The sequence below is a fragment of the Ambystoma mexicanum genome, chromosome 9 (assembly GCF_040938575.1).
Source record: "Ambystoma mexicanum isolate Mex_15411 chromosome 9, UKY_AmexF1_1, whole genome shotgun sequence".
In the NCBI taxonomy this organism is placed as follows: Eukaryota; Metazoa; Chordata; class Amphibia; order Caudata; family Ambystomatidae; genus Ambystoma; species Ambystoma mexicanum.
The window spans coordinates 133,497,891-133,521,005 of NC_090931.1; the positions used below are offsets into that span (position 1 = coordinate 133,497,891).

At 48.7% G+C, this 23,115-nt stretch overlaps 1 protein-coding gene and 1 long non-coding RNA gene across 2 annotated transcripts in view; one reads left to right on the top strand and one right to left on the bottom strand.

The window, feature by feature from the left end:
• Positions 1 to 11,112, bottom strand: part of PPP2R1B (protein phosphatase 2 scaffold subunit Abeta) — a 165,338-nt gene extending 154,226 nt beyond the window's left edge. The window contains exon 1 of the mRNA XM_069614304.1: positions 10,925 to 11,112. Coding sequence (XP_069470405.1) covers positions 10,925 to 11,002 — 78 coding nt within the window. The 5' untranslated portion in view covers positions 11,003 to 11,112. The remainder of the gene's footprint in view (positions 1 to 10,924) is intronic.
• A 32-nt stretch (positions 11,113 to 11,144) lies between these two features.
• LOC138487752 (uncharacterized) overlaps positions 11,145 to 23,115 on the top strand; it is a 38,174-nt gene continuing 26,203 nt past the window's right edge. The window contains exon 1 of the long non-coding RNA XR_011274538.1: positions 11,145 to 11,260. This is a non-coding gene — a long non-coding RNA (uncharacterized lncRNA). The remainder of the gene's footprint in view (positions 11,261 to 23,115) is intronic.

Below are 23,115 nucleotides of genomic sequence, written 5' to 3' on the forward strand. Positions count from 1 at the left end.
GTAGTGTCGCTTGATTTGATTTCTTGATATACATGGAGTGTACCTGGTGTTCTTAGGTTCCGTGCTCTCTTAAGAGAATCTGGGTTTTTGGAGGTCAGGTAGGCAGAGTTTGGCAATGGGCCAATATTTATAAATGATCTTTTTAATTTCAAAGGCATGTTGGCCATGGGTTATCACACACATAATGTGGTCATCCCCAGTTTTAGGTGTTTTGGGAGTAAGAAGTGAGTCACGACTCGTGAACCTCGCTCTTTTCATGGATCTTGACACCAGTTTTTTTGGGTATCCTCTCACCCGTAATCTGCTGCTTAGCATGGTGGCATCTTGGTAAAAGTCATCTAATGAGGTGCAGTTTCTCCGAATCCTTAAAAACTGCCCATAAGGTAAATTCTCTTTAATGCATTGGGGGTGATCACTAGCTAAATGTATAAGGGTATTGCAGTCTACAGGTTTTTGGAAAGTATTGCAAATAAGTTTACCTTGATTATGACTGATGGTAAGGTCTAAAAAGTGGATGGAGTTACTATGTTCCATCGTGAATTGTATGTCGGAGCTGCATGTGTTTAGCCAGGAGAAAAAAAGTCATCCAAGGATTCCTCCGAGCCCTCCCATAGGCATATGACATCGTCTATACATCTGTGCCATTGTTTTCTGTTGCCCCTCCATCTGTTGGTTTGATTGTATATGAACTTCTGCTCGAAAGACGCCATGAACAAAATTGCTAAACTGGGGGCAAATGTTGCCCCCATGGCAGTTCCCTGAATGCCTGCAAGACGGAGATCCTCCTAATTGGCACACCATAACCATCTTTTCCCCTCTCTCTGGCTGGCTTCCCTTGGCCCCCCTCCTATGCCCACCTGCGAGGCTAAGAACCTCGGAGTCATCTTTGACTGCACCCTTTCCTTCTCCGCCCACATCTGTGAGGTTTCTAAAAAGTCAAACTTCCTACTGTACCTCCTCAGAAGTACTCTGCCTTTCCTCTCCTTCCCCCAGAAGCTCATGGTATCCCAAGCTCTGGTTCTCTGTAGCTTGGACTATGGTAACAGCCCCTTTCTAAATCTACTTGCCTCTACTCCCACCTTCTGCGACTAATCCAGAACAGTACTGCGAGACTTGTCCTTGGCCTCAAGCGCTGGGATCGTACCTCTCCATTGGCTCTTCTGCCTTTGCCCCCCCCACTCCCCGGCTGATCTGTTCGTTGGCACCGTGCACCTGGCCACCCTCTGTCCTCCGGGCCCAGGTACCTGCTCACCCCTTGCACTGGGGTCTGTGTCTGTACCCATACAACGCCCCCCCCCCTTTTTTCTTCCTGCACTTATCAGACCTACCCTGTGTGCTGCCTTAAACTTAGCACTTGCAAATTGCTGGCTGTACTACCACCGTTTGTTGTCTTTATTATTTATTTAAATGTCTCTCCTCTGCTTCCCACTTTCCACTTCTCCCCCTGCCATGCACTTTTCCCACTTCCATGCACTTTTCCCCTCCCCATCTCCCATGCACTTGCGTGTTCTCAATGTCACTGGGCCTAATAAGATCGCTGTTTTGTTCTCCCCTGTTCCCCTACCTTGCCGCGCTCTGAAACACTTGTGTACGAGCGCGATAGATATAAAATATCAATATCATTAAAGAAAAGCAGCGCTCCATAGAAACAGAATAAAATTGGTCAAAGTTTCATTTGGAAAGCAACTCATTTTTAGGGAAAAGGGGTAAATGGAACTGAGAATCGAAAAAAATAAGCCAAATGATGGTGGATGGGAAGTAATTACAAAGCAAAATCACCTGAATCATAATGTGTTACCATGATGAATAAGGGAAGATTCGGATGTTAGATCCCCTTATCTGGTTTCACACGTGGATAATAGGACAGAAATAGTTACATTATTCAGACCAAAACCAGCAGGGCCTCAATTCTGAAATACTGCATCCCGACAAAGACTTTCCAGGCCTCGGGAAACTCGGGCAGTAGCCCAGCAATCAGTGCGCAGAAGGGAGGTTTGCTTGAGAAACTAAATTAGCTTCCCAGAGCACACTGCATACAATTATACAGTTAAAATTTGTTTCATTTAATAGAAGTGAGTAATGCACACCCTGGAACAGTGCAGGTAGCTCCCGTGCCAATTGAGCCCACAACAAATAAACACATAACGCCCCAAATGGCCATCGAAGGAAAGCACACAAAACAGTATGAAATCCCAATAAATGGATTTTAGCACAGCGGTCCCTTATCACGTGATCGACCCAATAAGATAGTGCACCTGCAAATTAATTTCCTAGTACATCGAGTCAGAGACATGCCCAAAGCCATCAACAGCCAACAGGCTGTTAGATGAGCCCCAAGCCTGGGAACGAGATGTGAGTATTACTTTAGCGGTTTGCCCATTTCTCCTTCCCCACCATGTGCCTTAGCACTGCATTAAAAGTACCCAGTACTGGAACACCACGGCCCCCCACTTTAACAAACGCACCCTTGTCCAACTCATCCACTCCGGCCAATGACACCAGTCACAGATTTCAAAATGGCTTTATAACCAAGCCGTCAAGAACAAGACCCATCTCCTGGCAGCAGAACCAATTACCCCCAAGACAAAACTATTGTGATTAATTTAATTTCAAAACTAGAAAAACGAAATCAGGTGCCAATTCCAAAACACCACACAGCAGCAAGCACTGGTAATTTAAAAACCATGCTGCCTAACTTGAAGGTTGTCTCTCCAAGCTAGAAATTGAAGGGAGAATATAGGTGGCTGAATCTTTGAAGTGGCTTGCCCCAATCACGCTGGGACAGATGAAATTATACTGCAGCCCTAAGATGATTCCCATACCTTAACAAAAACGAACAGAAAAAAAAAAAATGAACGAAATGGTTAATCTTACAGAACAACGTTTTCTCCTCTTGCTAAATTCAGCCTAGCACTAGATAAAACTTTCTCTGGGCCCAAGACTGTCTTCACACCACCATTTGGCACCTTCAATTCTCATGAATGCCTTCGGGCTGGCCAGCGGCACAACGGTATTTCAACAGCCAATGTTTAAATTCTCAGTGTTCCTAGGTTTTGTAACATTTTACTCAAAATTCGGACACAATTTTGCAGTGAGCCCAGCCCAAGCATAAACTGCTAAAGAGCTCAATCGTTTCCTTGGGGCCCAACCAATAAAGAGCCTTTTAGGATATCAAGAGACTTTACCCTAGCACAAACACTGAAAAAGTTCAACAACCACAGTAACAGTTGACTCCAGCAACGAAGGCCTCATAGCAGTCGAGAATGAAGCCCATCCCTATGGGCAGAGTGCCACTTGAGACAGTTTCTCTTGGGAGAGCCTTTCACTGTGCATAGAGCAGAGACCCTTCGGTGCGAATTATACTAGCAGATGAAGACAAGGTATCTCCTAGGATGGTCTGCATTTCTGCATGCCTGCAGGAGTATGTATATTGCAATATAGTACAGAGCTGGCAAATTAAAGGCTGGAGCCAATTGCCTCTCACAACTTCCCCAATCCGCCAAGGAAAACCAGAAGAATAAGAGGACATATAGGCCCAAGTAACGACAAATTCTCACTCAAAACGTATGGACCAACGCAAACATCTGCAAGTTTAGCAAGAATATAGCTGGCCGGTCCATAATCTTAAACTATACATTAGGGTGACAGATGAAGCCAGCTTAGAGAAGAAGCTGTGACAAGATTATGCCACATGGGCATCCCCTTCCTGAAAAGCACTGCCCCAGAAGACTTCTGGTGGCTTGCTAAGGTTCTCGGGTAGGTCGATTTGTCTGTTTTTGTCACATGAACAGAAAGTGCAGCAGAATTTCACACAGTGCCCCACGTAAGATTTTGAAGTGGGAGCACCAAGTTATGTATACAGATTAAAAGATACATGTTTATTCCTGTCACAGCATAATCATAGCAGTTTCTTCGTGTACATCTGGCCCAAACATCCATGGATCGAAAGCAGGGGCACATGGTCATATGTGTCCGTTTCCGACTTTTTATTTTTTGGGAGTATTTTCCTATTTTTGGGGAGTAAAGTGGCCAATACCCCCCTTATCTGTAGGGCTGCAGTTACAGACTGCAGAACACTGGGAAAAGTCGCAGAGGGGCCCAAGGCAAAGTAACCTTGGACTTGACCAGCCCCTGCAAAAGACTACCACAGGACAAAGTACACCATTGGTCTCATAGCCTGAAGTGCTATCTGCAAAAGTAGCCATCTCTACCACAGCCATCAGGTTACTTAGTTAAATCTTAATACAGGAAGGAAGGTCAAAGAGCATTGTGACCTAAAACAGTCAAATTAGTCTTTTGAGAGAAAGAAATTAAGTGATAATGGCATTAATAAGCCGACAGTGGCCACCCTCATCCACAGGACAGGGGTCTCGTTTAAGGGTTTAATAGAGTGCTAATGAATGGTATACAAACAGCCTTGCTGAATGGATGCCATGGACGTGGTTGACTTGACCAGAGAAATATACAGAAACACCCTCAACAAGGTCCCATCTTTTGAAGTTATACAAAAATGAAGGCTACAAGCCAGATATGGGTGTGGTGGTTGGTTAGTGAGGCAAGTAAGACTTCTTGTCCAGCCTTCATTTTTGAATCTCATGTGAAGAACGTCTGAAAAAATAAGCAGCCATCAAAGAAAACTGTCAGAAATAAGGTCAGGGGGTCTGACTTTAATGAGGGCCTCTTCGCCTGCATTAAACTCTGCCCCCCCCCTTAAAGGAAGGCATCCCCAAATTCAGACAACTTATAAAAAGGATACAGCAGATCCTGGGGAGTGTCTCCAGACTGGCTGCCCACACTGGCCAACAGAGGCAGGAGGATCTTGCACCAGAAAAGTAGCAGGGGCTAGCACCAATTGTGAGAACCATAGGCAGGCTCCCTCATTGTGGGACTTGCCATATAACCAAAGAGCAAGCTCTCCATCAGTGGGAAGGTCAATTCCAGAGCATGATGTGTCCGGAGCAAGTAGAGTGAAAGATGGCACAATTTCTTAGCAAGCCAAGTACAGGGAGTAACCAAACTTCCCATCAGTGGGAAGATGTGCACTACTCCCGGTCATAACCCAGCCACGTTTTAGCCCCTAGGTTTCCAATGTGTTTAGGAGAGGAAGCGCGTTTATGTGCTCACTGCACCCTTCTATAGTCGTTTTACCTCAACTTTCTCCAGACACCCCCAATCCATTTCTTTTGCTGTGCACAAGCATTTGGATGCTATTCATTAGGCGTTCCAGAGCAGATGGCAGTCTGGCCACTCCCTCCTGCATCTGCCTCATTGGATACAACATCCACACCCTGAAGGGACTGAATAAAAACACAGATTGAGCCATGGCATACACTTGTCAGTCAGACTTGTGCTCCCTCTTTGTCCCACAGAAACCCAGGTAGACTGCTGCATCATCCGAGGAAAGGGTAGTGCCCAGGTACCAAACCTCTACAGTCAGGAAGTTGGTATGACCCATGTATCATTCGCACACAGGAATAGCGATGCACCCGTGCCCAATCACCACAGACACTGATGTGCCCCTCAACCTTGTGCCTGTTACCCTGTGGAGCCAATGGGACTGCAGATGCTGCCTTCCCTCCCTGAAAACAATGGGGTGGGAGGGGCATACACCAAGACACATCAACCTCAAAACGGAGACAGGTTGCCAATCGCTGAGGAGGAGGCTGCAATCATGTACCACTAAAGGAGGGTTAAGGCCCTCAAAAGGTAGCTCAAAGCACCATACCCCCCCACCAACAGAGGTATCAGTGGAAGTTAATTCCAAAAAAAGTAGGCAAATGTAAGTCCACTGCTAGCTTGGAAAAGCCACATTAGGAAACTGCAAACCAGAGCTGCCTATCCACTGGGTTCGGCCCAGAGATTCTGGATTTTCTTGACACACTCCGGGTCTCCAGGAGATAGTGAAGTAATCTAACTTTGGGGCTGGCCCGAGGGGGTCTGAGGTTCTTCCAAAAAGTAATACAGTCACTACTTCGAAAATATAAAGCAGATTTGGCATCTGGGGAGCACAGTCAGCATAAAAATGTTTGACTACCACAAAGATAGCAGGATCTCCCTGGGATTTTTGGGTTGCAGAAAAATCTTGTGCACCAGGAAACGGTTACGTTTGAAGCTTTTAACTGGCTTTGAACCTGTGTCTTACAGGACACCAAACTGTTAACGAGCACTCCGCTCCTAGGCAAAATTTTAGCTAACATTTACTTGACCAAACAAACGTATTTGATTAGAAATGTCATATTTTGAAGCTATGTTATGTGACGAACCAGGAATGAAACAGTCATGGTATTGGTTAAAGAATTAACAAAAGGGGTTAGGAAATGCCTCACTGTCCCTAACCTAGGGGGCATTTTCCCTACCTCATCAAAACGGAAGGTATGTCCGGTATCAAGATGTCGGGAGGATAGCTCAGTGGCAACGTGCGCACCTTGGAAGCAAGACGACACGAAGCAACACAGGTTCGATCCCCGGGTCCGCGCTTAGAAACCTCTGGGTGTTTAAGCGCATTATAAATATGCAAGACAAAAAAGAAAAAGAATTATACAACTAAAAAACAAACAATTCCTGTAACAGCGCCCCGATGCCTGCGGGCTGTGTGAGCACTTTAAAAATGTAAATAAATAAAAATGCCCTGTGTTTGAAATCCTACCCTAGCCCTTACATTCAAAAAATAAGGTGCTATGGGTATGGTCTCTGCTAGAAAAAGGCACCAATGTTCAAGTTCAACAAAGGTACAAACACCAGTTCCAAATGGATAATGTTCACAGTTCCTGGGAATGGCTTCCCTTCACCAAAAACAAGACTTCCAAAGAATCAACCAGTTCCTTAAGCTCCAAGAGAATGTCTCTCCTAATGGGGTTACACAATCCAGGCCAGGGGAAAAAAATCCCATCTCCAAATCTTTTCCACAAACACTAACTCAACCCTCCGACCTAACAGGGTATGACTTTTCCTTTGGATTCTCTTTTCAAAGACAATTTGTGTCTGGGTCCCAGACTCACTTAACACCTGGTATGCTCTCTCGGGTAGCTCCTGTACATAATTTGGGTGCAAATCCCAGACTTGCAAGACACCCGGTATACTCTACTGCCAGGCACTCTAGCTCCTTTACACAATCTGGGTGTGGGTCCCAGACCCGGCTGGCACCTGGTATACACCCCTGCCAGTTCACTCTATATTCTGATTCTTGTACTCACACAGTTCCAATATCCAGTATTAAGAGTCTGGGTTCGAACCCCCTTTCATTCAGTTTGTGTTATATGTCCCAGTGACCCAACATCCTTGCTCAGGGGTCACCCGTCTCATGTGCCGGGCCCTTATCAGTACTTGGTGGAGCTTCCAAAGGCACCAAGGCGACCAAGCTCCCCTTTCCAGGACTCACCGGCTTTCTTCTGGCCTTTTGCAGCAAACACAGAAGCGCCCCAGCTCCACAAGCTTACTGTGCTTCCACGTCCTTTGTGGCTCCCATCTGACTGCCGAGCCCTTCCCAGTGTACAAACGGCATAGGCTTCTCGGTTCCCACGGTAGCCAGAAAGGATCTTCTCTGGCTGAGATTTAAGCTCAGTGAACGAGTTGCAGACCTTCTCTCGCCATTTCCCTGCTCGCCTCTGGGCTTCTCCAGTCGGCTTCCCCCAGCAATAAGTAGCTAGTTCCAACTCGGTTACATTCAGCAGTCCCATCTTTAAACTCCCGCTTTCAAGAAGGAAGTTGTTTGGAACCAATCGGCTTCCTCCAAACACTAGACTGCTCCTTCTGATTCTGTCGAGTATTCGGCATCACCCAGCCCCTCTTCCTTGTCAGTCTTTATTACTCTGTTGGTTACAGAATGTCGAGGGATACGAACAGCAGGCTTTAAGGGATGTGGGAGATCACAATATGCCATTAAGAAAAGAGGGATGGAAGGGGTATCCTTCCAAGAAAAAGGGTAAAATGCCATGGCTCATCTGATGATGCCACGCTCCACCCCGAGTGTCGGCTCCCCTTATGTGAGCCTCCCTAACATATCCACCCCCAGGGTCAGGATCAGATGCCATCGCCTGGCCACATGAGAGGCTACATCAGATTCATCATAGTACACAGAAATAAAATGAGAAATACAGCATGTGTGTACCTCTGAAGAAAGAAATAAGTGAGACCAGCGTCTGTAAAATGTAACAGTTTGCTGCATGAACGGACATAAATAGTAAAAGACCCTGAAGAGAGTTTTCAGCGCAAGGGTGCAGTCTGTGTTGCATAGGGCAGTTTCACCCGTGACATAATTTGCTGTGTAAGAAAAAGTTCTGAGGTTTCATGGATCAAAAAGTTCACAATGTTAGAGGTAGTCATGCCTGAGACCAAGTATGCAGTATGGTGTTGCGACAGGCATGGTGAATGTCCAACTTCAGATGGACAAGATGGCTTTCGACTGTCATTGATCGCTGCTGTTTTCAATATAGCGTTAAATACCACTTGTGGGGTGAGGGCAGAGCCACTAATGGCCCACAAGCCAGCTAGGGCCAAGCGTAGCATTACACCCCTGTGCACTGATGAAACAGCATGCATTGCTAACACTCAGAACCGCCACCTAGAATACTCATACACTTGCTTTGCGCAATTCATGCAAACACCCATAAGCCAGGAGGCACGCAGGTTAGTGGGAGTTTGGGTCGTGGTGTGGCCTTCCAGTGGAGACTCAGCCTGGGGCACTGCTCCCAAAGACACGGTGAAGGCAGGTCAGAAGCAAAGTGTGGAATACAGGCAAGTACTTTCAGATTCCCCTCAAATTTCTGGCCTCTGGATTGGCCAGCTCTCCCCCGCAGGAACGAAAATATAATATAATGCAATCATATATAGCAAAGCAAGCTCTGGAGGCCAACGAGAGTTGATCATTACTTTGTGTATTAATTTTGTAGGAGGGAAAAAAGAGCGGATGGCTTGGCAGGCAGAGAACTGGGGTGTCCAGTTAAAGTACCTAAATCAAAAGGATAGAATGCCAAAAGGTGAGAGTGCATTTCACCGAACACAAAAGGATCGAATGTTTTATCGATTTTTTGTTGCTATAGTTTAGCTTAAAAAAAAAAAAAAAAAAATAAAAAAAAAAAAAAAAAAGGTTTTTACACCAAAAACAGGTGTTTGGGGGGACCCCCTCTTACCCCCCAAAACAAACAAAAAATTTGATCTTTTTTGGGTCGAATTGGCTCGACCATTTTGTCATTCGACCCTTTTGAGTCGATACTTTGACCTATAACCGAGAACTGGGCAAACTAGGTGGGATATTGTAGTTTGTGGCCATCTCACTTTCAGGGTAACTAGTATAAAGCAATGGGAACCCCCACTCTTCCTTTCTGTGCTTGCATGTTCTAATACTCGAAAGGCATAGTAAGTTTGTCCTTCCCCTCTGCTCTTAATATTCTGTTGTAACTGTATTTCCCACCATCCCTCCCTGACCTGTGGGTGCTTTGAAACAGTATAATTTTATTGTACATGCGCCTAACAAGCAAACAGCGTTCAGTCATCAATACAGCATCCCCAACAAAATTAAATCTAGTTGACACTGAGATTTAGATACACCAACCTAAACTTTTCTGAAAAACATGGAACAAGCAGTATTCAACTGTAGCAATACTGTAATTATGCATTATGTAAACTATTTTTTTGGGAATGGAATTGCAGGACCAGTTTAATAAAATGAACACATACTGGTATTTGCCAAACTCGATATAGTTGCTTCAAGTAGCATCCCTATTACTTCGGGTTTGCAATTATTTAAAAAAAGAAATAATTGTTTGTGCCCATCACTCCCACACAGGCCTTTGGCAGAAGAGTGGGAGAGGATTTCTGCTGCACTCTCCACATTAAGACCTTGGAAATTGCAGTGAACAGAGAAAAGAGGGGTGCCAGAGCCAACAAAAGAAGAATGCAGTGTGTGCTGGGCTTTCATTGAACAGGGTAGTTTAAACAGCGAGCTGTGCTACAAATTTGTCAAATTAGCATACCTACAGAATTGCATAGCCAATTCCTGCACGACACTGATCATTTTATGTCTTGTAGCTCAGTGAGCAATCTTGCAAGTACAGAGTTTGGTTTCACGAGACCAATGTGCCCTTCGCTGTCATAGCATTATAGACGTTTTGGCAAATATATTTGTATAGGGGTTTATGCTTTTGTCAAGTTGCCATATTAGGAGGATTTAGAAGTGTGATATCAAGTCCCTGTGTTGCAAAATGATCTACAGCGTGTGACCCTGGGCAAATCAGTTTATCCTGCTGTGCCTTATCCACAGGGTACTATAATATAAACTACAGAACCCCTGATTTTTTGCATCAAATTGAGGACGGAACGTGTGCGTGCACCGGTTTATACATATACATACTTGTTATCACGTGGCGAGGCAGTGGCAGAGTGTTGAATACTAAAGGTCGGTGTTCGGTTAGGTGTGCGCCGGGAACAGCCGAAATCTCAGGGTTTTTGATTTTGAAATGTAAGCAGGTGTGCTGAAAACGTCATGGCTCGACCACCCATGCATGACTCAGGGCATATAAAAGAAAATTCCTAATACCTTGTTCTGACCCTCCAGAATGTTAATCCACCTGATTTAAACAGAAAATACAATTTGAACGAGCAGTTCGAGGTCAACGCCATTTAATTGCAATCACAACGAGTGGGTATGGAGATATCCAGCAGAGAGCAGCAGCCAGACAACGCCCCCAAGATGAAGCACCACTGACACTCCACCACCTGGACGAAGCATCCCCCCCAAGCATCATCGCAAACATTGTCAGGCTTCCGGGTACCGCCCACAGGTGGGAGCATGGGGCCCCAAAACGGTGTACAGGAGGGAGTAGCACCTAGGCACCGCCCCCTGACAACACCAAAAGGGCCTTGTAGCCAGCTTCTCCAGCTGCCGCCTTTGACCACTCCGCTCTATTCAATCCGCACTCCTTTTTACCTGCACGTCTTCGTTCCGCAGCTCATCGATGAGCACGGCAATGGGGTAGAGCGAGTCATCTCCGTCCGCACCAGCCATCCTGAGTCCGAGAGAACAGCACCACTTCCGGCTAGAGGGAGTCGCGGGGTCTCCTGCAGGAAGCAAGAGCGAGAGCAGGGGCCGGGCTTGTAGCGGCAAGGAACCTCTTATTGATATGGAAACAGAAAGCCGGGGAGTTCTTCCGGCTCAGGGTGATACCCATGGCGGCCATCTTTGAAAGAGACTCTGTTGCGGCAGTGGAACGACTATTTCAAACTGTTCTTGTTGGCTAGTTCAAGTCATGAAGAGATTTCATTAGTAAGTGTATTTCTTTATTATTCTTAAGTAAAAAACGACTAAACTTTTTAAACAAATTATGATACTTTTAATCACTATGCTGCTTTTATTTGATTCTCTTTTCAATGTAATAATCTATATACTGCCTCAAGAATCGAAACAGTTATTTCTCCTAGTAGAGTTACTGTTATATCCAAAATAATCTATCATTCCAAAATGGCCGTCTGTCAGGCGCTTAGATATTTTGCCGACTCTGAGCAAAAAGCTTAACGATGGCACGAATCGTATATTGGAAAAATGAATAAAACGCGAGACTCAAAAGTTGAAAAAAAAGGAACAGTTTCTTATATTTTAAGGGGTGACAAATGTAACAACAACCCTAAAAACATATTTTCTTTTCTAAATTCTAAACATATGCCTATCTGTTGCCAAGCACTCAGGGGTTAAGCATAGCTCTCAACCATTTGGGTCGCGAAGGCGGGTGAAAACACCCGATTTTAGTTTTGGCGGGTGAGACGCCCATTGAAATGAATGGGCGTGCTGGAGGCTTGGCGGGTGAGTCAGCTGTTTACAAGGCGGGTGACACCCGCCAAAAGCGTGAGAGTTGAGAGCTATGGGTTAAGGAGTGCTGCCCCCACCGTTGTGGGGGCGGAGCCATGTTACGGCGCGAAGGCTGGGAAAGGGGGTTTCTGGGTAAGGCGCGAGAAGCGCCAGTATTCGATGTAAAGTTAAGAAATAAAGACGGTATCCACTATCCCCGTGTGCGCTGTTGGGCCGGGGACTGGCCTGGGACTGCAGGCGCGTCGCAGGTGCACGCGCGTCTCGCGGCAATGATACGCGGGAGCCGGGGTGCTAGAGAACCTCTCTTTATTAACCTAAAGCGGCAACTGCCGAACTTCCTCCCCGCCCCTCCCCTTCCCCCGACGTCACGTCCTGGACGTCCTTTACGTAGCGGCCGCAAAGGCGGCCGGCCCACGCATAACGATGCGGGTGGACTGACATCTCCCCCCTTTTTTAACATGTGGGGTGCTCCTGTCTCCTTACCCCATTTCTTCTATCAGGCGGAGCGGCTTGATGCGACTCCTCTGAGGGCGCCTCACCCCGCACGGTGTCGAGCAGTCTCTGGCCGGGGTTGCACCGTCCTTTTCTGTTTCTGACCCCTCGGCGTCTCCTTGGTATGGTTCCTCTGAAAGGCCATTTCCGTCACTGTCTATGTCCCATTCCCACCGCTCTCCATGGTGGGGCTTTACCCGCTTGAACTGTGAGCTGTTTCGGGTTATGGACGTGCAGTCGCTTCTTTGTGCTGTGACCATAGTTCCTTTCTTATGAGTGATGATGAGGGGGTCGGGTGCGAATGTCGCTTCTTCCTTCCTGTGCTTGGGTTGTTTGACCCATACCTCATCGCCTGTCTGCATAGGATTTTCTCTCGCCCTTCTCTTTCTGTCCGTTGCTTCCTTCATTTGCGCCTTATTCCTCTTGTCGTTGACTCTTGCTTCTCGTTCAAGGCTTGTCGTACCCTTGGGTCTTGGGTCCTCTGGTAGCCTTGTGGTGATTGGCCTCCGGAATAGCAGGTCTGCCGGGCATATGCCGGTGGTGCTGTGTGGTGTGTGACGATACTCCCTGAGCAGTTGATTGAGAGCCTGCTCGAACGGTTTGTTTTGGATGTGGGCAATCTGTAGTGTTCTCTTGATGTTGGTCATGAATCTTTCGACCATGCCATTTGCCTGAGGCCATCGGGGAGTTATCTTTTGGTGTTGGAATCCCATGTATCGTGCAAACTTTTGAAACTCGTGACTTATGAAAGTGGGGCCGTTGTCTGACTTTATCACTTTGGGAATCCCGTACGCTGACAGCATCCGGTCGAGGGCAGGGATAACACTCGATGTTGCGCTGCTGTCCACGATCTGGGCGTCGGGGTATCTCGAATGTGCATCCATGAGTACCACGACGTGCGTGCCGTCATTCAATGGTCCGAACAGGTCCACTGCCAGTTCCTCCCACACTTTAGTGGGAAGCAGTGACATTTGTAGCGGATTTGGGTGTGGCGGCGGAGCTACCTGTGCACAGATGTGGCATCCTCCTATGATTGTTTCTACTAGGCTGTCAAGCTGCGGGAACCACACCTTCTGCCGGAGAAGCCGTTTCGTGGCCACTATCCCTCGATGTCCTTCATGGGCCAAGTGTATCGTCCTTTCCCGGAGTGCCCTCGGAATGACGACCTTGCACCCTTTTAGCAGTACCATGCCTTCCACCACTGTCAATTCGTCACGGACTAGATGTAGTCCCTTAACTTCTTCCTTGACTTCGTCCGCTTCTGCCTTTGCTTGCTGCCTCATGAGGGCCCTTTTGTCTGTTAGAAGGCAATGTCTGACGATGCGTAGTGCGGGATCAGATTCCGACTGAGCAGTTATCTCTGCCCATCCTATGGGTAGCGGCTGTAGGTGGTGAATGACGTAGTTAATGTACGCATCCGCGATGGAGGGTTGAGACACCGTGGATGCCGTGGGGTGCCGAGAGAGATAGTCGGCTGGATTGTCCTCCTTTCCGGGCTGGTGCTTAACCGTGAATTGGTAGTCTTGTAGTCTCAAACCCCATCTGGCTATCCTTGGTGGCATGACGGCTTTGGGATTTCCGTAGATAGTCAGGAGGGCCTGGTGATCCGTGACTATTGTGAATCTCTTGCTGAAGAGGAACAGGTGAAAGTATTCGCAGGCCCATACTACCGCCAGGCTTTCCTTTTCCGCCTGGGAGTATGCCTGTTCAGTGGTTGTCAGGCTCCTGCTGGCGTACGCAACTATGTGGATGTTTCGCGAGTCCTCCGGATCTTTTTGTGTCAGGATGGCACCAAGGCCTACCGGGCTGGCGTCCACAATCACCTCGGTGTCACGCCGGGCGTCGTAATACGCCATGTCTTCTGCCTGTGAAATGGCGCTTCTGATGGCTTCGAATGCCTCTTGACACTCTTTGGACCATACGAACGGCGTGTCCTTTCGCGTGAGCAGTCGAAGGGGGTTGCTGACCGTGGCATAGTCCTTTAGATATCTCGAGCAATAGCTGGCTAGGCCCAGGAATGAGCGCAGGTCCGTTGTGTTTATGGGGGGGGTGGCAGAGTTGAGCGCTTCTACCTTTTCCGGGTCCGGCCTCATGCCTTTCTCCGAGAAGATGTGGCCAAAGAACCTCAACGACCCCTTGGAGAATTCGCACTTCACCTTGTTTAGCGTGAGGCCCGCCTCTTCCATCGCCTGACATACTTTGTGGAGCGCCCTGTCGTGTTCTTCCTGCGTTTTACCGTATACCAGGACGTCATCCGAATAATTCAGGCAGTTTGGTATGTGTCGAATTACTTTGTGAATCTCTTCTTGGAAGATCTCGGCCGCCGAGTCTTTTGTACTGAAATAACCCCAGGTGGGTGACAAACGTGGTGATGTATCTGGATTCGGCTGCAATTTCGACCTGGTGATATCCTTTGGTTAGGTCCAGTTTTGAAAAAACTCTTGATCCGTGTAGAAGGTGGATCATATCTGTGATCCTGGGTGCCTGGTGTCTCTCTCTCCCGATGGCGGTGTTGGCTCGGCGCATGTCGACGCACAAGCGAATGGACCCGTCCGGTGACTTTTTGGGGACTGGGACGATGGGTGAGACCCAGGGGGTGGGCCCCGAGACTGGTTCAATAACGCCCATCTTGATCAGTTTATCCAGTTCTTCTTCCACTTCTCTTTGAATGTTGAATGGAATGCCACGGTAGTGTTGGGCTACTGGTTTGACGAGTGGGTCTATGTGCAGGTGTACTTTCCGGTGTTTTAGTTTTCCTAGGCCGTGGAATAACTTAGGGAAGGTCTGTTCAATTATTTCCGGCTTGGCAAAATACTTGTGGGCCATCAGCTGATAGAGGATGTGTACCAGGCCCATCTCCACAGCTGTCCTGAAGCTTAGGATGCAACCACTGTCTGCTTCCGTTCTGAGGATGTGTAGTGGGATTCTCGCGGAGTGCTGTTTGTGAGAGCACCACGCTGTTATGGTGCCTTTGCACGGTAGAGGTGTCGTGGATCCATACGGGTAAATGTCTATTTCAGCCTTCTTGATTTTGGGAGGTGGAGTCAGTGCTTCGTAGGTTTGTTCATTTATGATGTTCACCGTGGCCCCGGTGTCTATGAGAAATTTCACCGGCGTGTTGTTTACATTCAATGTGAGTATGGGACTGTGCTGTGTGGCTGACGTGTTAGTCTTGACGGCCCATACGTAGCCCTTTTTTCTCAGGTCATCCCCTGAAGATAGGGTGTCGCTGCTGGTGGGGGATCGCGTTTCTATGTAGCGGACATATCGTCTTCTGTGGGAGCGACGCGTGTCCTCTGACGAGCGTCTGTCGTCCCGGGCGTAGTGGCTGGATCTGCTGCTGTCCTCTCTTTTTGTCGGCTTCCTGTCGCTCTCTCCTCTGGGTTTGGGCGGGCTTTGCCGGCTGTATCGGCGTCTATCTTGAGTTCGGGGTCTACCCTGTGCCGTCATGGGGGCGTTCTTGCACGTGGCCCTGAAGTGGTCCATGCCTCCGCATGCGGCGCATTGTTGTCCCAGGGCCGGGCAGTCCCCAACGTGCGGATATTCGTACCCGCACTTGTAACAGGTGGCCTCTGTGCGTTTCCCGCCCTGGCCGGGGCTTGCGTAAAGTTTGTTGACGGATTCTGCGGGTTCCCCTGGCTGTTGTATGGAGACTTTCCCCAGGTTGTCTAGTTGTGAGTCCACGGCGGCCTCCATGCGAGCCAGTGCTAGGATCTCTTCAAGTGACCTTTGTTTTTGCAGGAGCTGTTTACGAAAAGGTTGCGAGAGGCAGCCTGCGATCACCTGTGATCTGATAGCTTCTTCGTTTGAATATCTGTGAAATTCGCAGTGTTTTAGTTTTATGCGCAGGCGCATCACGAAATTGTCGATGGATTCGCCCTTTTCCTGCCTGGTCGTATGAAATACGTGACCTTCATAGTCGACGTTTGTGTGTGGAGCGAAGTATTCAGATAGTTTAGTGTGGAGTTGACCATAAGTTACTGTGTCGACGTCGAGTAGCTCTCCGGCTATGTCTCTCACTGCTGGCCCGACCGCCATGAACAGTGTGTTCTTCAGTCTTGCGTCATCAGTAAGTCCTATCGCCCCCGTGTAAAATTTGAAGTCCCTGAGCCATATCGTCCAGCGGGGCCCCAAGTTTGAAGTGTCTCTAATTTCAAAGGGGTTTGGCATGTGCATCACCTGCGCTGCTCCTCCTTCTGTGTGAGGGGGCGGATTGACGCCTTGAGTGCCGTCGCCACCTCCTGGCGAGGCTGCTGCGGTGCTTGCTCCTTCTGTGGATGAGGCAGGCGTGCTTGCGGTATCCGACATCTTAACCCACTTACCACCGACCGGTGTGCCTTTAACGGTGGGGTGCGCCTGCCCTCCTTTTGTGGCTGTGGGGTTGTGCCTGCTGGTCCTGCACCCTTATGTAGCTGTGGGGCTGTGCCAGCTGTTCCTGCACCTCTGCTGTGACTGTGGGGGGGTGCGCCTGCCCTCCTTTTGTGGCTGTGGGGTTGTGCCTGCTGGTCCTGCACCCTTATGTAGCTGTGGGGCTGTGCCAGCTGTTCCTGCCCCTCTGCTGTGACTGTGGGGGAGCGTCTGCTCGTGTGATCCGACACCGGCGTCGGCTGTTGGCAGCTCCCTGCTGTCAAACGTCGTGGAGGTGCGCCGACGCGCCGAACCGCACGATTGCGGACCTCCCCTCGGCACTCGTGGGCCGTATCAACCTCGTCGCCATTTGTCGGGCCGGGGACTGGCCTGGGACTGCGGGCGCGTCGCAGGTGCACGCGCGTCTCGCGGCAATGATACGCGGGAGCCGGGGTGCTAGAGAACCTCTCTTTATTAACCTAAAGCGGCAACTGCCGAACTTCCTCCCCGCCCCTCCCCTTCCCCCGACGTCACGTCCTGGACGTCCTTTACGTAGCGGCCGCAACGGCGGCCGGCCCACGCATAACGATGCGGGTGGACTGACATGCGCTTCCTCCTTTTCCGTGGCCTGCAAGAGGCAACACTGGCGACAAGGTCATTCCCGTACGCCCACAGAGTCCTCCTTTTCGGCAGTCCGCCGTTCCTCCGTGGCTTTCCCCCACTTTCCGCGCTGCAAGCGCGTTCGAAGCCGTCCCAGCTGGCAATCCGCCAGTTCCTCGCTCCGGTTGTGACTGGGCCTCCTCCTGCCTCTCCACCTCTTACACGGGCGGCAGCTGCTGGCCGCATCTGAAAACGCTGCAGTTCTCTCTCCATCCATCCTGCACCACATCAAGAGTCACGACGTTGGACCCTGGCAGTCCGCCTGACTCCCACGTTGCGACGAGCGCTCCAGGAACTGCGTAGTGGGGCCTTAGCCATCCGCTGCGGCCCCGCACTCCAGGAACTGCGCAGTGGGGCCTTAGCCATCCGCTGCGGCCCCCCCCTACGTCGCGTGCCGGCGAGCCTGCCCACGCCCTCGAGAAGCCCAACAAGGACATTTGACAGTGTCGAAGCAGTGCTGTGTGCCATCCCTCTCTACAACGTCGGTGACGCTGCATGCCCATCTGTGGCACCAACCTCCCAGGTGGGTCACGCTCCGCCAGCCTAACCAAAACATACACAAGGGCCGAACACATCTTCTGGCATCATGAGCACGCCGGCCTCCGCCTCAGGGTCCAACCCTGGGTCACCTACTCCAGCTCATATCGTACAGCCGATTCAGCTGCGACTACCACCGCCCTTCACCATGACTCCACAAGCCACGAAGGGGCCCAGATGGACTGATTGGATGGAAGATTTCCAGCATTATGTCAGGGGATCTGGTGATGGTAATTCCCCCAATATTAGGGACATCTTCCTCAATCTGGTAGGGGGTGAGATAAAGACTGTGGTCAAGACCATCCCTGCAGCTGAACAGAACACTTTCAAGGACTTGATCAAGGCTCTAGATAGACTCCTCATCATAGAAGTTAATTGTGACTATGAACGCTACCTTTTCAACAAGTGCACGGCTCCTGCGGATCATCCACCCCCGCTCCAACACACACAGATACCCGAACGGCTCTGGGAGCGTGTAGCCATGGACTTCTATGGGCCCACGGAGGAGGGTGACTACCTCCTGCTCCTAATAGACGAACACTCACGTTTCCCGATCATCAAAACAGTCACCACCACCGCATTCCCTCAAGTAGCAGCGGCAATAGAGGAAGTGTTCAGCGAGTGGGGGATCCCCAAAATAGTCAAATCCGACAACTGGCCCCCGTTCAGTGGATACGAATTTGGAACACTAGCAGAACACCTAGGGTTTGAACATATGAAGATAACTCCTCGCCACCCACAAGCGAATGGGATGGCTGAACGTTTCATGGCGTTGATCAAGAAAACAAGACAAAGAGCCAGAGTAGAAGCAGTCGATCCACACCAGGCACTGTGCCGACTCCCACGGGACTACAGAAACACCCCTCACAAAGCCACCAAAAGACACCTGCCGAGCTAATGTTTCGCTACAAAGTGCGAACCCGCATACCGCGCAATCCATCTGATGAGGAGCTGCCTGACATGGACGTGCTCCGAAGGGACGCGGAAGCCAAGGAGAGAGCAAGACGAGAGACAGATGCTCGCCGCCATGCGGTGATACAAGATTTCCACATTGGGGACGAAGTACTCGTCCAGCAACCAACGCCCAGAAAGACAGATCCGCGGTTTGCTCCAAGCCCCATGAGAGTAACCGCAGTGAAAGGCACGATGGTGACGGCCGAGGATCAAAGCAGAGCTGTCACCAGGAACTGTCAACAATTCAGACACTACACCAGACGAGAGGGAACAGAGCCGTTTCAGCGATCGACCTCTCCAGAACCGCGAGAGCCACGGGATGACCTGTGGATCCCTCCGGGAGGAGATCCAGGAGGGACAAACGGAAAAGTGAGAACCACGGAATTGCAAGAGGCAGGTGACCAAGATGAGAGGCCACGGAGAGTTGTAAGGAAACCTATGAGACTTGTTGAAGAATGTTGATTTTGATGTTTGAATATATTGTTCGGGGGTGATGTTGCCAAGCACTCAGGGGTTAAGGAGTGCTGCCCCCACCGTTGTGGGGGCAGAGCCATGTTACGGCGCGAAGGCTGGGAAAGGGGGTTTCTGGGTAAGGCGCTAGAAGCGCCAGTATTCGATGTAAAGTTAAGAAATAAAGACGGTATCCACTATCCCCGTGTGCGCGTCCTCCTTTTCCGTGGCCTGCAAGAGGCAACACTATCTACACAAATTATTACTTTCAAAGTACGGCACTCCAATTTGATAACAAACGTTTGAAATAAGTTATTGTTCCAATTTCTTTTTGACATTTCCATGCAAACCGGACAGGCCTTGTTAATGCTCGTAAAGGAGCAGTTGCATCTACCTATATTGGTAGTCCTTCTTCTACCTTAGTTATGCACTTAGCAACAGAAACCGAGTCTGTTCGGTTGCCGTGCAACAATATCTGTGGGACACTCCCTGTCATTACCTCCGCCTCCCTCTTCCTCGTCCCAGTACATATCGTGAGGTGTCCCACCACCCCAGGAACCCTTTTTCAGTTTTTTATTGTACTCTTTGTCCTGCCACTCCCCTGGGGACATAACACCCACACCTCCAACCCAACCTCAGTTTTTTGCATTTCCTGCCCCTGGCAGGCACTCTCACCGTCCAATGGAAATTCAGATTTTCAACACATTCGTTCCAGAAAGTCAGAATTCTATGAAACACACAGAGGCGAAGGATTATGCTTTCTCTTCAACTTTACTGATCAGCAGCAAAGAAATAACCCATAAACCATAGCTCTCAACTCACCCGCTTTTGGCGGGTGTCACCCGCCTTGCAAAGGGCTGACTCACCCGCCAAGCCTCATGCACGCCCATTCATTCCAATGGGCGTCTCACCCGCCAGAAACAAAATCGGGTGATTTCACCCGCCTTTGCGAGACACATGGTTGAGAGCTATGCATAAACATGTAACACAAAACTCATAAAAAACTATCATAACCATGTTTTTAGAGTCTTTGTAGTTCATTTCTTATTGGTCCTCAAACTGACCATGTGATATTCCTAACCAATCAACAAGTCCTTAGTCCTTAAAATCTCCTGTCCTCTTTCCATTCCTCCTCTTTCTTTGTCCTGTCGAGGTTGCGTCCGGTGCATTTTTGAAATTCCGTCCGTTCCATTCCAATCCTAGTTCAAGACCCGGATTGCTTGTTGTCTGTCGCCATCCCTATAGAATCATAAATTAAAAGAGGTGACTATAAACCGAAAACATGTGTGGGACAATCGTAAATTCAACTATACAGTAAATAACCTTCTCTTCTTATGCATTTACAGCATTACATCATATTGTATTCATCATGCATTGTTTTATTAATCATAATAAAATTGTCAACAATTCAGTATTTTATAATACATTACATTCTTACGATTGATAGGGTGGGATAATCATTCGCCTCTGTGTCTTTAATAGAATTATGACTTTCTGGAACAAATGTGTTCAAAATCTGAATTCTATGTCAAGACCGGAGGCTCAGATTATGCTTGTTCAAAGCTTACTCACCACTAACGATGTCGCACTTTATAAGGGTTTGAAATAGAAAGTTTTAAAAGTCGATTCATTCGAACCAATCTGCAGACCCCATAGTGTCTTCTACTCTAGCTCCTATGTTAAAGGCTTTTGTAGCCATCGCTCCTCTGGTTGAATGAGCTCCATATTTCACTATATCAATGCCCGCTTGTACCATCACCCATCTAAGCCATATGGCTATGGTAGCCGGTGTAATGGCTTTAAATGGTTTACAAATTGCTATCAATATTTGTGACACTCCCGGAGGTCTTACTTCCTTTGCCATATCCTCATACGCTGCTAAGCATTTGACTGGACATAATTTTGGTTGTCCGGGAAGGCTTCATAAGAAATGGAACTCAAAACTGTCTTGGTCCTTTTCGTTATTAGAAAAGTCACTCTGTTCGGAGATACACTTTTCCTTTTGACCTCCAGTGCTCTAACGTCTGAGGATCTCTTACAGGCTAAAAGACATAAGAGCATGGCTGACTTGCCTGAAATCGCTTTCCTGGATAAATCTTGATTATCCAGCCATGATAGAAATAATCTCAAGACTCTGTCTACGTCCCATAATTGATTATATTTCTCGCTAGGGGGTCTGATCATCTTTACTCCCTTAACCAATCTACATATCAGTGGGTGTTCTATCGTTAAGCCTTCTACTCTAGGGTGTCCTGCTGATATCGCAGATCTGGCCCTGTTAATAGTTCTGTATGCCTCTCCTTGAGCTGCCAGTTGTGCTAAGAAATTAGCTACGTGTACTACATCCATTCCTCTCCAGACACCAGCTACTCCATCTAGCCCATGATGATTTATAAGCCTTGTGTGTCCCTGGAGTCCAGGATTCACAAATGATGTTTTCAGCCTCATTCGATAATCCTGGCCCAACCCAAGATCTCCTGAAATCGCCCATGCTATCAGGTTGAGTCTTCCTGATCTCACTAGTGGGTGGCTGAGATCTCTGGGGTCTCGAACAATGAGTAGTGCCACTGGGTTGTGGTGTGATAATTCCAGCAGGCTGGAAAACACACCTACCCCCTCCAGTCCGGCGTAACTAGTACTAGGGATGCTCTCTGGCGTCTCACCTGGGCTAGCGTCCTCGCTATCATGGAGAATGGAGGAAACGCATAGTTCGTCTGTTGACCCCATGATTGCAGGAAAGCATCTGTCGCCACTGCTTCTGGGTCCGGTCTCCAGCTGAAGAACCGGGGTAACTGCTTGTTTAGTCTTGATGCAAACAAGTCGACCTGGCATGGTCCCCATCGAGTCATCAGCTCTTGAAACACCCTTTTGTCCAGCCTCCAATCGCTGGCATCTCTGAGGTATCTGGAGTTCCAATCAGCTACCTCGTTCTGATGGCCCGGCAGATATTCCACCGTCACTGAGACTCTCCTCTGAAGACAGAGTTCCCAGAAGTCTTTTGCCAGTTCTGCCAGTAGCTTGGACCTTGTCCCGCCCAGTCTGTTGATATACCTGACCGCTGAGACATTGTCCATTTTTAGTAGGACACAACATTGTGCTCTCTCTTGAGTCCAGCACTTCACTGCAAAGGAGCCTGCTAGCAGCTCCAGGCAGTTTATATGGAGAGTCGTCTCCTGATCCGACCACCTGCCCCCTGTCGACAGGTTCCCTCATCAGGCTCCCCAGCCCCATCTGCTGGCGTCGTATTCGATTACCAGGTCCGGGGAGGAACCAAATATCGCTCTCCTGTTCCATGCATCCATGTGGATTAGCTACCATTTCAACTCTTCCCTCACTTTTTGTGAAATGGCCACCTTTGATTCGTAGGAAGCCCCCCTCCTGAGGGGATAAATCTTCAGCCTCTGGAGAGCCCTTTAATGTAGTGGTCCTGGGAATATTGCTTGGATTGATGCCGCTAGGCGGCCAACTAATCTTGCAATGTCCCTCAGTGACAGTACTCCTTTCGCTAGTGTATGTCTTAGATGTTTTTTGATATCGTTCACCTTGGGAATGGGTAGACTGAGAGTTCCTTGAATAGAGTCCACCATGAACCCCAGGAATTCCATTGCCTGTTCTGGAACTATACTGGATTTCTCCCAGACTCCCTAACAATTCTATAGTTGTCTGTACCTGTTCTAATAGTGTTTCTATTTCTTGGCACATCAGACATATGTCGTCTAGATAAATTATCAGTCTTATCCCTTGACCTCTGAGGTATGTTACAACTGGTTTCATCATCTTGGTGAAACACCATAGTGCTGATGCTAGACAGAAGGGTAGGCATCGACATTCCCATGTTGTTTCCTCCCAGATGAATATCAGGAATCTGCAGAGTT